Raw genomic sequence first — 15,839 nt, 5'->3', positions numbered from 1 at the left:
TCAATCCGCCATCGGCCTCTCATCATGGTGGTGTGTGGGAAAGGCTAAGATCGACCCGAAAGATTATTGGTGGCTTAGTGAAGGAACAGAACCTCCATGATGAAAGCCTCCAGACCCTGATGTGTGGAGCAGAAAGTATCATCAATGGAAGACCTTTAACGACAGTCTCAAATGATCCAAGAGATTTGGAACCTCTTACACCAAATCATTTGCTTCTTCTTCGTCAAGACACGCCTCTTCCTCCTGGTATTTTTTGAGAAAAATGACACCCTACCAAGAAGAAGATGGCGACAGGTACAATATTTGGCGGACGTTTTTTGGAAACGTTGGAAAAAAGAATATCTGCCTCTGCTACAACAACGACAGAAGTGGTTCAAACCTTAAAGAAATTTTGCAATTGGGGATATCGTTATCGTCGTTGATGAATCTACGCCCAGGAATATGTGGCTGATTGGTCGTATCACAGAAGTTTTTCCCAACAAGCAACAGTTGGTCCGTCATGTGAAAGTTCGGACGAAGAATTCAACTTTACTTCGACCCATCTCCAAGCTATGCCTTTGGGAATCTTGTGAACATTCAGAAGGAACACTTTAATTGAATAGAAAGTCAAGTCTTTTCCAAATCTACCGCACATATGACATTTTTTCCCAGTCTTAGAGATTTAAAGAGACATTTAATTCTTTAGTGTTAGTTTATCTATTAGTTCACATATATGTAAACCCAAAGTTTACGCCTTTCCATTTAGGGGCCGGAACGTAGGCACGAAAATTTAGATTTTTGTTCTTTTGTATGTCGGCATTACGTATTTCTATAGGTCATCAGCATTCTTGTTTTTTCACTCCGTTACCCTTTGTACTTAGTTTCTCGTTCATTAGTCTTCTTTGTTTTCTTAGGTTGTTTTCGTACTCGCTAGTTTTATTTTGCATAACGTTATATCTATAGGTTACTTGTTAGTTTTGTTGTTGCTGCTCATATTGCGTAAGTCGTTCTAGTTCTAGTTAAGTTCAGTTTCGTTTTAAGTCTAGCCTTTAAGTCAAGTTCCAAGTTCTAAGTGTTTTTCTTGTCGTCACATTCGTCTTGTAAGTATTCATCGTTTATTTCGCTTGTCGTTTTCTATTCGCATTGTCATTGTCATTTTTATTGTTAGTTTATTTATGTCTGTTATTTTATGTTATTTTTCAGTTACCTTACCTTACCTTTCGTACTTGCTTTGGTCATTAATTGTTTGGTTTGTGTACGAGTTAACGCGTTTGCAACAACATATACTCTCATCCTGTCTAATAATCTAATAATTGACTCGCAGATCATCGTAGTCGTCTGAATCAGAATCACAGGCCTTGTTGGGGTTATGGCAGTTGTCATGCACTTACAAGCTTCGATGCAGGCCAGTCCATTACTACTGCAAGAACATGTCTGCGTGCATTTGAATAGAGTACACCATCTAATTCCAGGGTCTAAGGATTACCAGGAGGTCATGGAAAAAAAAGAGCTCCCGTAAAGGATTCGCATCGAAAACCTTATCACGAAAGACCAAGGCCTACTGTATCGTATGATCATCCATTGGAGCATCCATCCCCTTCTATTGACGTAGAGCTGATCAGCAGCAAAGAAGAAAGAGATTGCGATGACAGCTCGGCTAAAACAACACACAAAGATATGCCTTCTGAGCTTGTTAGTTTTGAAGCGTGGCTTCAATCGGCTGATGGTGGGAAGCTGGATCAAAAGACTAGCCGACAGCATACCAAGCAAGTCTTCAAGGTCTTGAATGCAATAGATGAGAAGCATGAATTGCTGTCGCTGTTCGATGAACACCTCCTAAATGACAAGTTTCTTGAGGGGAAAACAAGCAAAACGTACACTCCCAAAACCATCCAGTCATACTTAAAGAGACTTCGCCACTTTTTCTCATTCTCTTTAACGGGTGCCACAGGCGTACCTATTTTGAAGGAGAAGGTTATTGCTTTTAAAGATAAAGGCACACGATGGTCCTCGTCATATTGACTGCAACGCTCCAAGCGCCATTGGGAGAAGATGAAAGAGGATTTTGAAGCTCTAATAACTCCTGAACAAATCAGTGAGTTTGAAAGAAGCAAAGCTTCAAGAGATGCGATTTGCTTATTAGGCCAGCTAAGCGGTGCCCACAGCGTGGTCATTACTTAATCCCAGTACACCTGGTACGTGATTTTTTGCTAGTTGAAATCTCTATTGATAACGCTAACAGGGCGGGCCCTCTAGCACACATGACATTAGGAGGATTCAACAGTTTGACAAAAGAGAACAATGACTATCTTGTTCTTGTAAAGAAGAGTAAAACTTTGCCTACCCATGGCCCAGCAAGGATCTTTTTTAAAGCCAAATTCTGAGAAAATCGAAAATCGATTCGTCTGTCCTTGAGTGACTTTCTCCCTTCATAAGTGGTGTGTTGATCGTGAATAAGGACGGCTAAATCAGCGATTAAACGGTATTTTGAAAACATAGGAATCTGTGAATTCAACTGAACCTGGGGACATTCCCACGGCGGACGACGTACAGCAGTTTATAATAATATCGCCTTGTTTGATAACAATACAAACACCAATGCGCTGGAAAACACTGGTTTCAATTCAATTTCAACTTCTTATGGCACATATCAGCAAAGATATCAATCATCAACCAGTTGTAATAAGCAACAGGAATGAATGACCCCTTCTTGTGACCCGCAAGACGTCATTCAAGAATGTTGAATAATTATAGAAGTCACGTAATCACATGAGGTTGCGAATATCGGGTTGGAGCGAGCGGCTGTATGTCATGGAAATATTGCAGCGAAAGAAATGTATCTCACCGTCCTTATTATGTTTTTGCCTATAAGAGAAAATTACAAAGAAGTAAAATAAAAAGAGGTCTACGTTCGGTAAATAAAAGCATCATCATGGTACTGTATTGTAGGTATTCAGCATAACCGAGATCTTGCGTCAGACAGAATTTCCCAATTCTTTTTTTTGCACGTGCTGTGGCAATTTTACTGCTAATCAAATTATACGAAAGATACTAACAAAACCTCCAGCCACGTTTGGCAAGAAGGACTTTTTCTGTGTTGATCTCTATGGCTTCGCCATCGTGCAGTTTTTCCTCCCTACTGGAGAGCCCAACAGCCCCTGGATTGAGCAGTGATTATCCAGGGCAGACAGAAGTGATTTCCCTGAAACAATGTGAAAGAGACGTTTCAAGACATTTGAAACACCACAAGATGAGTGGCGATAAAGCCCTTGACAGCGAATGCAAGTTGCTGTTATCCCGAGCAGGTAACCGATTACTGCGTAGCCTATAACAACCTATAACTACCTACTGCTAGGAGTTCAGCTATTGGACCCTATTGACGACCATTGAGGATAGCGTAGTCAAAAAGATCACAAAAACCTATAATTTCTGACGTCGCCATGTTTTACGATTCTGTTCCTTAATTTAAATTCTTTTCTGGCTCGACTGGCCTCACTATGGGCGTAGAGTAGAAAGAAAAAAAAAAGAACCCGGCTAGCACCGAGCGAGAATTTCTTTGGTCTTGATACCGCAGCAGATTACATCATACTTCTCCCGCCTAGCTGCGAAGGTGCGCCAGCAAATTCCTGATGACGCTAACATGCAGGCCTGTCAAGAGGAAGAGAACTTTGCACGGGCAAGAGAAGTGGTCACCTCCATCACCCTACAGCACCCCATCATGTACCATCGGTATGATATTTGTGCAATGAAGAAGGATGGATCGCTGGAGAGATTGCAGCTTGCAATGCTGCAAAACATCTGTAAGGAACTGGAATTGGAGGTGCCTCAGAAACCCATCCGTCGCAAGGCACTGTACCTTGAACTTCTTCATAAGACCATGGCCAGTTGCAGTTGCTAAACCACTCGGTAACTACACTATCAAGAACCATGTGAACTTTCATTTAGTATTGTTACTTTTTTCGTTCAAGCATGGGAAAAAATAGTTCCTTTAATATTTTCACCCGGCGGTTTTAGAGGGGGGAGAGTAACAGTTTTGGAAAAAACACATATTTTGCGTGGGGGGGGGGGGGGGGGGGCTTTTTGGCATAAACAATAAAAAATTGTATTGGCTACAATAATGCAGCATCAGATTCCTGTACAAATTTCGCGGAAAATGTGCCAAATGGGATTCACGAGATTCCCAATTTAACCCTTTCCCGCCCGAGGGAAATGTCGAATTTTTCTAAATCGCCAGCTATGAACTGGGAGACCACATGTGATATACCATCTAAAAGGTATTTTCTGGGGTGTGCTATAAATCACACCAACAGAGACGGAAGAGGTCACATATTCGAGTGAGAAAAGTCCAAAACGAAAAAAGAAAAACAGTGAAAATTTTCCTCTTCGTTGTACATACTGGGTATCCCCCTAAACTATAGCTTAATATACAGCTCTCAGTGCATTGCTTGTTGTAAGATATCAACTGGACTCTTAATGTACAAAGGAAAAAAATCCAAAAGTTTGAGGGGTGGTAAATCAAGTCTCATATAGGAGGGGGGGCGTGATTTTATGCTTTCAATTTATAGATCTTTCAAAGAACTTTTCGTTGTGCAAATTTCACACAAATTGACCAAATACTGAGCCCATTATTGCGTCTTGTGCCATATGGCACTCTTGGGCTGGAAAGGGTTAAAAACATTTTCCCCTAGAAAATTGTGTTTTCAGCATTCACGATTTTCCATCCATTTTGTGCTTATCTCTACAACCTTCTGACGGTGCAACGATTTTTTTCTCTGGCTGGAGTAACGATTTTTTTGTCTAGAAACGTAGCACAAAACTCCAGCATATCACTACAAACGTTCCAGAGTGCAAGGGTTGGGGAGTACGTTTTGACAACGATTTAGTTCTTGGGGGAGTAATATTTTGGTTTTCTTGCTTTTAGTGGGGGAAAGAATTCAAAACAAGGCATTGTTCTGTTTTTTTGGTTGTTTTTTTTTTTTTTGCAAAAACCACCGCCGCCCCCCGAAGGTGGGTTACATAATAAACGAACAGTCCCGTTGCGAGCGGCTTGCGTTACTTTCCAACGTCATATTGAGATCACAATAAAATTAATTAAAATGCAATTTGGAATACCTTTGGCGGTCGTTAGGTTTGCTGCGAAAACTCCTTCCTTTTCATTACAAAATATATTTAAGACATATTTAGTACATTCGTGAAATAACCTTGCTGCAAATCTCGCTCTACATCACAATTTAGATTCAACCCGCGCGTTGAAAATGAATCCTCCTCCGGCAAAGGTTTTCCGTTCAAAATGTAGTATTTGCGAGTATTTCACACTGCAATATGCGGCTCAACACATCATATCAAAGCTGAAACATACTTCAAGGAATAAAGAAAGGAGACACATACAATGGCAAGTCGTTCTTCAAAGCTTTAAATGTAATTTTTAGACGCATTTGTAAAATCGACTCCAAATTTGCATACAAGTTTAGCTGCTTATATGCCAGGACAGTTTCTTTTACTGACACGGGAAATCTTTATTTCCAAAGCTGTAACTTTCCAGGATTAAAGTTCAATGACAGCTTTCTTTTCATGTAGATTTGATGATCAAACGACATACACCAGAAACCATTTATTGCAGCCAAAGTTGGCCTTCAATTTGTCGCGTAATGAGAGTCAGAAATAGTGAGCGTATACCGTATTTACCCGTGTATAATGCGCACTTATTTTCCCTGAAATTAGCGTCTAAAATTGAGATGCGTATTATACACGGAATCCTTTGTTTGGACTCACGCGCGATTTAGCATAACAAAGACACTGAAAGGTGCGATATAAGTGGTCTTTAATTTAAGAGTAAAACAAACTACCAATGGAAACTTAACAACTCTGATCCGTGAATTAATTAAAACGAGTACTTAAATGCAACAGCTGATCAACAAAACAATCAATTTAAAGCGATCAAAACATCAACATGGCTACAAAACTCACCGGAACAAAGCGTCAAAGTTACACAGTGTCTGACAAATTACGAATCATCAATTACGCCGAACAGCATGGAAATCGCGCTGCTGAACGAGAGTTTGGAATATCTGAGAGTAATGTCCGACTGTGGAGACAGAGCAAGGAAAACCTGGAGAAAATGCCAAGACTGAAGCGGGCAAATCGCGGCAAGAAAGCGGCATGGCCAGAACTCGAGATCGATCTTCTCGAATGGATCACGGAGAAAAGGAACAATGGCCTCGCTATTTTACCATCGATGGTGAGACTGAAAGCACTTCAAATGGCAAAGCAGGATAAATACAGAATTCCAGCAGGGCAGTTCAAGGCAGGAAACCACTGGTGCCAGTGTTTTATGAAACGGCATGGCCTGTCACTTCGCCAGAAGACAACTCTCGCTCAACGGCTTCCCGACGATTATGAAGAGAAAATCGTCCGATTCCACCGATTTATCATCGACCGTCGCAAAAACATAATTATCCACTACACGTTATCGCTAACATGGACGAAACGCCACTAACATTCGACATGCCACCAAATCGAACCATCCACAACACAGGAGAGAAAACAATCAAGATTCGCACGACCGGGAACGAGAAGAACCACGTAACAGTTGTGTTGGCGTGCGCTGGCGATGGATCGAAGCTCAGACCGATGGCAATCTTCAAAAGAAAAACGCTCCCAAAGGTGGCCAACAAACACGGCGTTGTTATTGCTGCCCAAGAGAAAGGATGGATGGATGCAGAAATCATGAAAGTTTGGATCGAGAAAGTCTGGCGAGCACGTCGCGGTGGCCTGGGGAGAAGAAGAAGCCTGCTCGTTTTGGACGCCTTCGAAGCGCACGTGACCGACAGCGTGAAAACAGCGATTGCGAGAGAGAATACTAACTTGGCAGTAATTCCCGGCGGATTAACCTCTATTCTGCAGCCATTGGACGTTTCTTTAAACAAGCCGTTTAAAGATAATGTGAGAAGGAGGTGGATGGAGTGGATGGTCGAAGGAATCCACGAGTTTACCGCTGGTGGCCGCCAAAAGAAGCCATCTGAAGAACTTATCCTCTCGTGGATTGCTGGCGCTTGGAGTGAAATTCCGGAAGAAATGATCGAGGCGTCATTTCTCAAATGTGGAATCACAAACAGTCTTGATGGATCGGAAGACCACTTGATTCATGAGGCCGACGACAACGACGAACTCGACGACTCGTTTGTAAGAGACCTTTTTCAGTCAGACTCTGAGTCAGAGTTCGAAGGATTTGACATTTGAGCATGAACCGATGAACGCCGCTGAGCTAAACAGTGATTTTTGAATCTGTGAGTAGATTCGATTTGCGTAAGAAAATTAAGACAGCTAACAGCACAACACAAACATTAGTTCTAGGCATTAATTATTATTGTTGTAGCCAAGTAATTTCGTATTTTTTCACAGAAGATTTTGTAAATAGAATTGTAATTAGGCTGTCGTAATTACCGATAGCGGCATTGCTAAACATTATTGTAAACTCGGGTTACCGGTACTTTGCTCGTTCATAGAATAAATTTATATCCATATGATTTAACCTTCGTTTTGAGTTGTCTTATTTTTTATTTTCTTCCAAAACATGGTCCAAAATTGGGGTGCGTATTATACATGGGCGCGCATTATACACGGGTAAATACGGTAAATATATCGATTGTAACGGCCAGAGACAAAAACTTGAGAAAACTATTAAACGGTTTTAACGAGCAAACATAAATTAACATTTGTCCCATGTTTTGTGTTTATAGGATTTTCTTTACGCGCTCACCGTGGAATGGACTTGAAGACTCATATGACATTCACATACAATGTTACCATGCATTTCTTTCATTGGAAAACAATGGAGATTACATGCCCATGTTGGCGCAAGAGCAACAACAAGCTCAACGTTACACCGAGGAAGAATAAGACAATGATGACGAAGATGATGAACAACAGTGAGAAGAAGAACCTGAAGACTGGATCTTCTGTGTTGCTTAAATCAACAATATGACAAAAGTGTCTCACAAAAAAACCCCACTTGTAGAACGCTGGTACAAGTTCTCAAATGAAAACGGACCGCCAGCATCTAAGATCAGTATTTTAATTCATCCGCACACACAGTACATTACATGACAACAACTCGACCGTTAACTTGCACCTCGCTTATGAATATATTACAATCATAATAGCTTTATCCTGATTGGACAAATGGTGCATAATCATGCTTGAACACTACATCCCTCCTTTTCTTAAACGAAACCTAATCAACGCTACGTATCAGGGCTAAACAAAAAAAAATTACGCCTTATAATTAGATTCCTTACAAGCAAACAAAACAAAACAAAATCTAGCTTAGCAGTCACGATATAAGCGGAATAAACAGTTAATGGCATAACATTGTCCTTGAACCGCAAACTAATTCCTTAATGATAAAACGAAGTCATTGAACCGCGAAGGTCTTTGGACTTGGCGAGTAGACCTACGAACAACACTCGGGCGGACTTCCGGTTCTGGTAGTTTAGGTCCATTTTGTCCTTCATCTCGTCCGTTGTCTCTTTCTGCTGGCTCTGGATCCTGTCTGTCTCCCTCACGATTAACTGTTTCTGCTGGCCCTGGCTCCTGTCCATCTCCTTCACGATCAGCTGAACAACCGCCATCACTGGTTACGGACTCGGACGCACCCTCCGGTACATTGTATTTCTTGACAAACGCTGTGTTGCGCTTGAACTCCACTCCCACGTCATTCCTGACAGTTACCTCACTTCCGGTCTTCTGAACGACCTTAAATGGACTTGGATGAAAATTGCTTGACAACTTGTTCGATTTTTCTGCTTTTAGAGGCACTGCATCGCCGACTCTGATTGACTTAGGGACGGCGCCTCTTGTCGTCCGCATATGTCTTCCCTCTCAACTTGCTCCACCAGTCTTTGCCGCGTGTTTCTTCCCGTGAAACGTCCACCGTCTCTCTTCTTAGTTCCGGTAGTTTGGACTGCATCTCTCTTCCAAACATCAAAGAGAAGGGTGTAGCCCCGGTTGTGACCTGCGGGGTAGACCTGTACGCTGTCAACCATGTTACCAATTCAGTGCGCAGGTTCTTCTTCTCCAAATGTGCGATGCGCAGACACTTGAGCAAAGAACGATTCTGACGCTCGACCTTGTCATTGGCCTGTGGCCATAATGGAGTAGTCCTTCGATGTTCAACACCATGACTACGTAGAAACGTCTCGAACTCCTCGGACACAAATTGGGGACCATTATCTGTCCTCAGGGAAAACGGAACACCAAATCTCGCAAACATCGGGGAGATCGCTTCAATAATCTTTGCGCTTGTGGGAGACTTCAAGATAGCCACTTCCAGAAATCTGCTGAAATAATCAACCACCACCAAAATACTTTCTCCCGACGGCAGGGGACCTAGCAGGTCTGCACTACAATCTTGCCACGGGGCGGTAGGAGGCAACACACGAGACATCGGTTCAGGTGGGTCGTAACCTGACAGCCATGGCACACCTTGCACACCTTTTCTGCGTCCTTGTCCATTCCCGGCCACCAAACTTTATTGCGAAGTCGATATTTCGTCTTAACCATCCCCTGATGGCCTTCGTGCGCCAATCTCACGACCTTGTCCCGTAGGATCCTGGGAACTACAATCCTAGTACCACAAAGCAAAATTCCACCATAAATACACAATTCGTCCTTGATAGGAACGTACGAGGAGAGTGTACAACCATAGGGCAGAATGCCGTGACATTCATTAACTATTCATGATCAGCGAAGCGGAAATACGCGCTCTGTAAAGCCCCGAATAAGAGAAGAAAGGGCGAAAATTGGCCCGGTAGCGTTGATAAAACTCGCTTTCATGCTTTCAAAAAAGATTAACCTAAAAACCTACGCGCGGCAATTTGAAGAGGAATGTTGTAACTGCATTTTAAGACTAAAATAAAGAAGATTGATTAAGTGGAAGGGTTGTCCTTTTGCACTTGAAAATAAGGGAAAATTGGCCTTTTTTTGTATGGAGGCCGTTTTCAAAAGCAAATTTCTAAAAAAGTATACTGATTTTAGAAAACCTACGCACGGTTTATGGAAAATTGATCTTCTCTTGACAAGAATCTGTTAAAAGTTTACAAATTGGTCATCGGGAACCACTGTCCTTTTAAGTTTGAAAACTGCTGGTTGGATTCGCGTTTGAAAATGGCGCGTCTTGAGCGAGTGAGCTATTGTTTTAAGCCTTCGACTGAATAACAATGGTTGCCAAGACTAAATAATTACTTATTCATAAAACCATTCAGTTGTAAAATCATTTACAATTGCCGCGCATTTTAAAATCGAGTGTACCAGCTGGTTCATTTAAACAGCCGACCAGATCGCACAATGAATACAAACATGGAAAACGTCAGTGATCGGGAGCTCTTTTCAGAGCTCTTTGACAACCCGATCAATCCGTTACTTTTTCACATGGTACCTCCATTTGCAGACGAAAATGACCCGATGTACTATCTTCAGCTGAACGGGGAGGTAGCGTACAAATGGCGAGAAGTCTACTGGCAGCCACGAACAGTATTTCAATTACTCCAACGGAGCATCTTGCCTCTTGGGTACCAACTCATGGCATCTGCTGAAGAGCGAGTTGGGAGAGCAATCGGCACAAGCATAAGGCGATTTTGGATGAAAATTCAAACCACCAAGAACGGAAAAAAGAGAAAACGCTTGAAAGCAGAGACTTGGTTGAAACTGGCCATAAAACCAGAGGAGGTCGAGCGAACTCCGAACGATGTTTTAGCGGATGGCAGGAATGTGGAAGAGGAAGCGGCTAGTTTGTACGAGGAGATGAAAGAAAAACTTCAACACACTGGCAAAGACTTCACCGATGTCGGCATTAGACAGAAATACAGACATTTGAAGGAAATAAAGTAAGTAGACGTTTAATCTTAAAACCAATATAAACAGTAACCAAGTAATTAATTCCGTTACCAAGGACAGCTCTAAAATGCTTATGACACGTACATGCAGTGCTTCAAGGGACTTAGTTTTTATATCTCAATGCTTACACTGTATTCTTTTTTTTTGTCCGGAAGAAATAAAGCTCAAGACGCCCTGTGGTTTGGGGAAACATATGGCCTAATCCCCCAGTCATTAATGCTCCAAGACAGAAATGGAATGGCCCATGAGATAAACTTGACTCAAACAGGTAAACTAACTTTTCCATTTAGTATTATGCATACAAACAACTAGAAAATGATTCAGCAAATGCAGGTTTAACTGTTTTATCTTCTCTCACTTGATAGATGATGCTGAAAAAGAAAATACTCTTGTCAGTGAAGGAAGCTCAGAATGCCATAGAGACGAGCAAGAACATCAGGCAGAAAGTCCTAAAGGTGAGTCAACCGGATAGCAACAGGGCAATGGCAGACAGGGTGCAAAGAAAGTCAGCTTTACAGTGGCTAGCATGTACTAGCCCGAAAGTCATTTTAACTAGCCTGAAAAAAAAAATGTCAACTGGTAATTAAATGATGGAGTAAAGGATTAAGGTGAAACAAGCAGGAAGAAGTTCCAAAAAACTTGCAATAACTTGTTTTTCCTGAACACGATATAACACATCTGACTAGTTAACCTCTTAAGAAAATTTCAAAATTTTCTAGCCCTGGGCTAGAGGACATGACTTTCTTTGCATGCTGGCAGAACTTCCAAATTTTTAAATTTCTTAATAAACAGGAACAATCAATAACAATCATTGATACTGACTTTGATATCAGTTTAATCAGTCATCATAAATTGTACATGTCTTCATTTTTACTATTTATCCCTATTGATGAACATCATCCTTGATAGTACATTGATGGCTGCCATTTTGTTTAACCACAGCAAGGAAGGCTCAATCTTTTCACACCCTTCCAGAAGAAGAGAAAAACAAAGTGAAGTCCATCCTGTATATCATGGATAAATTTTCAGTGTCGATACAAGCGTATCATGAATTGTCGCAACAACAGCCAACACTACCAAGATCATACCTGATTGAGGCCTGCCAGCAGTCCCTTGATGATAAATGGGATGTAACAAGGACACCTGGAGAGTGCCCAGGAGCAGAACTCCCATTCAAGGTTCTATTGGAAAAGGAATTAAGAAAATATGTAAGTACAAAGGACAATTTGCTAGGTATACATTATCTTAAACACACTATTAGCTAGCACTTTTAACTTTAGTTTTGAATAATCCCTCATACATATTTTTTAAATTTTGTCTCATAATTACAGCTTACTAACACACATGATGAAGAAACAACGGTAAAGGTCAAGATATCAGGGGATGGGGCCAGGATGTCACACTCGAGTTCGCTGTTTGTCTGTTCATTTTCACTGCTTGAGGAAGGCCAGCATATGCTGTCCAGTTCAGGTATTCTCAACAAATATAATAATATTATAGATATTGCGATGTGTACTCTATGGAGTTTTGACATTTGGTGACTTTGCAAAAGAAAATGGTTCTCAAAAACGACATGATGCTTTTGAAAGACATCATTTAGAATACTTCAAACATGTTTCGGATGAGCATCAATGATCCATTGTCAGTGTTACAATAAATATCAATCGATTAAATTATTGTTTTCTTTTAAGCACCTTTCACTTCGTAAAATACTGCCTAAAGTATTTATTTTAACTGACCAAATCAGTATCACTTATGATTATTTGAGATGTCATCTTCATTTTTTTTTTTTAATTAAGGGAACCACACCATTGCTGTAGTCAAGGGACCTGAAGACCATGGCACATTATCAGATGGTCTCAAGAATGTGATTGATGCTGTAAACACCCTCATAGATGATGGCTACATGATCATTGATGGAAGAAGAGTCAACTTACATTTCCATTTGGGAGGGGATTACAAGGTATGTAATCCTAGTTATTGCTAAGACAAATTCATTACAACCAGAAGTGGTCCCCCTTAATTAAGCATTTTTTAAATAAAACATGCATGTATTTTGTTTCTTTCAAACAGTTCCTGTTACTTGCAATGGGCATGAAAGGGGCAACGTCAAACAATTCCTGCATTTGGTGCTTGATCCACAAAAAAGACAGGTAGGTGTGTCAAAGAACAAGTTGCATGTGAAAACGTTTAGAAAGTATACTTAACATATATAATATATGAACAAATTATTAACTATTCTGTGGAGATTTTAAATAGCCATTATTGTCTTTACAGGTGTAAGATGTCCGTGGATTATTTGCACTACAACTCTCAAGGAATGAAAAGACAATTTGGACCAAACTGGCACAAAGATCCAGGATGTGGGCACCAACCCCTGTTTAAAATCCCCCTCGAAGATATCGTCATTGATGAACTGCACCTAATGCTCCGAGTAACTGACCGGCTGGAGAAAGGCATAATATTTGAGGTCATTGACTGGGATGAGGTATGTATAAAGTACCATATTATGGCAGATTCAGGTTGAGCCTTTAGTGAGTGAATCATTTTGGCTTTACAAAGAAATAACAAGGTTCAAACCTTCCCAAATTTACACCTAACTTATAAACTTTCAACAACTTTTTTATTACAGGCTGAAAACAAAGGAAAGCCTGTATCACAAAGAAAACAAACCCACCTGGAAACTCTGCTCTCAACCATTCGATCCATGGGTGTCTCCCTTGACGTCTGGAAATCTGCTGACAACAAGAAGAAGTATGAATGGACCTCATTGATGGTTGGAGAAAAGCGAAAGCTCCTGAAAAAGCTGCCAGACGAATTCGACAAGGTCTTGCCTAAAGACAAAGCCCCTGCTGTTCAGAAACTATGGAATGTAAGTAACAGAATATCACATACAAAAGTCCATTACCTCATTATTTAGATAGATAGTAAATGTAAAATCTAAATGTAAAGTAAACAATATTGTATTGTATATTGGAATTTCATTCAGTACCCTGAACTTCTATGGTTTATCCTAAATAATAGTTCCAGAAAGCCTATAGTTAATAAACCTCAGGCTTCTATATAGGCTTCCTAGCCTTTAACACATTTCATCTTGTAAATGGTTTAGTAAGAATATTGTAATAGAAGGAATAGTGTATCAATATTAATGTTTTATGTTGTATTTTTTTGGTTAATGGCAAAATAAATGAATTGAATTGAATTGTATGCAAAAACATGTTAAAAACGTAACACTGTTTTTATTTTAGGGGTTCAGAGAGGTGCTGGAATTGATAAACAATCCAGATCCAACTGAAGAGGACATCAATCGTATTCAAGAAAAGGTAAGGATGAGTGTCTGTGGTTATGACTTATTCAAAGTATAACATTTGGTGTTTAATTTTAGTTAACATATAAATATTTCTACCAACAGGCAAGAGACTGGGGGAAGCTGATGGTTAGCATGTCTGGCAGTGGTGCAGGGTACTTGGATCAAACCATTATAACCCCGTACATGCACATCTTAGTGTTTCACGTCCCCACCATGATGAGAATGCATGGATCCTTGAAGAAATTTAGCGGCCAAGGTACTTTTTGACTGTTTTTCTTTTCATTTTCTTTTTCTTTAAGCTAAGATAATATAGGTTCATTTAAATGCTTGAATCCAGCCCTTTTCCCATTAACTGAAAAAGTAACAAATGTTAAATCTTTTACTTACCAGGTGTAGAAAAAAAGAACGATGACATGCGGCGTTTCTTTCACCGCAAGATAAACAGGTGGGATGCAAGCACAAGTGTCCTCCTCGTTGAGAAGCGTCAAGAGGCATTAGAAGAGTATGAGAGGCAGCCCCGCAAGTACATAAAAAAGGATGAAGCCTTCTGGTGCAATGGTGGCAAACAACAAGTAGCCAAAAACTACCCACGAATTTCGACACAAACACAGCTCAGAGAGGATTAACAAACATCCCATATACCTAACAGTGATTTTTAAAATAGTTGATCAATTTCCAAGTAAGAATAAGAAACACATAATAGTAGCAGAATGCAATATTTGATATTTTTTCAGAATTTATTTATTAATATCAACATGGAATTTTTTGTGCTTGTATGCAAAATTTATTTGTACTGTTTATTTCAAATTTGAAGCTTGTAAAGCCCCATATAAAGTATGGACTCAAAGTAAAATGTCATGTATATAGTTTAATTTATTTTTAAGTGAGAATAAGAAACATGTTTAGATAGCAGGGCATGAAATTTAGTTACTTTTAAAATTTATTAAGAAAACTCAGGTTATATTTTTTAATGCTCAGAAGCAAAATTTAATAGTATTGTAGTATGTTTCTCATTTGACAGTGGTAATGCCACTTGGCAAGTAAACATGTAAAATATAAGTTTAAGTTAAATAAATAGTCATTTCGACACAAACACAGCTCAGAGAAGATTAACAAACATCCCATATACCTAACAGTGATTTTTAAAATAGTTTATCAATTTCCAAGTAAGAATAAGAAACACATAATAGTAGCAGAATGCAGTATTTGATATTTTTCAGAATTTATTTATCAACATCAACATGGAATTTCTGTGCTTGCATGCAAAATTTTTTTGTACTGTTTATTTCAAATTGGAAGCTTGTAAAGCCACATATAAAGTATGGACTCAAAGTAAAATGTCATGTATATAGTTTATTATTTTTAAGTAAGAATAAGAAACATGTTTAGATAGCAGGGCATGAAATTTAATTACTTTTAAAATTTATTAAGAAAACTCAGGTTATATTTTTTAATGCTCAGAAGCAAAATTTAATAGTACTGTAGTATGTTTCTCATTTAAGTGGTAATGCCACTTGGCAAGTAAACATGTAACATATAAGTTTAAGTTAAATAAATATTCATTAACTGAAAAAAAATGTGTGGTTTACTTCTAGAGCCCAGGTACAGCAGGGATAACTGTGGGAGATAGAGTAGTTTTAAATTAAAAACGCAAATT

The 15,839-nt window shown here is 39.7% G+C and overlaps 1 protein-coding gene and 1 pseudogene across 1 annotated transcript; both read left to right on the top strand.

Annotated features, from left to right (window-relative positions):
* The first annotated feature begins 1,348 nt into the window (after positions 1-1,348).
* Positions 1,349-2,363, top strand: LOC146471101 (uncharacterized; annotated as a pseudogene).
* A 7,732-nt stretch (positions 2,364-10,095) lies between these two features.
* Positions 10,096-14,808, top strand: LOC146471100 (uncharacterized). Its single transcript, XM_085121129.1, has 12 exons — positions 10,096-10,862; positions 11,028-11,140; positions 11,238-11,327; positions 11,815-12,080; positions 12,204-12,342; positions 12,672-12,835; positions 12,946-13,025; positions 13,150-13,360; positions 13,505-13,744; positions 14,121-14,195; positions 14,285-14,438; positions 14,573-14,808. The coding sequence occupies exons 1-12, from the start codon at positions 10,324-10,326 to the stop codon at positions 14,806-14,808; spliced, it is 2,307 nt and encodes a 768-aa protein (XP_084977255.1). The 5' UTR covers positions 10,096-10,323.
* The last annotated feature ends 1,031 nt before the right edge of the window (positions 14,809-15,839 follow it).

This window comes from Pavona decussata, unplaced genomic scaffold (genome assembly GCF_977016875.1).
Source record: "Pavona decussata unplaced genomic scaffold, jaPavDecu1.1 SCAFFOLD_106, whole genome shotgun sequence".
Lineage (NCBI taxonomy): Eukaryota > Metazoa > Cnidaria > Anthozoa > Scleractinia > Agariciidae > Pavona > Pavona decussata.
Note: the sequence above shows the minus strand (reverse complement) of the source record. Positions and strands in the feature narration are given on the sequence as shown.

Bases quoted from the DNA above. Each gene is read 5' to 3' on its own strand.
- LOC146471100 (XM_085121129.1), top strand. From the start codon at position 10,324: ATGAATACAAACATGGAAAACGTCAGTGATCGGGAGCTCTTTTCAGAG. The intron at 10,863-11,027 runs GTAAGTAGACGT...TTTGTCCGGAAG, and splicing joins AGACATTTGAAGGAAATAAA to AAATAAAGCTCAAGACGCCC. The intron at 13,745-14,120 runs GTAAGTAACAGA...TTTTTATTTTAG, and splicing joins CTGTTCAGAAACTATGGAAT to GGGTTCAGAGAGGTGCTGGA.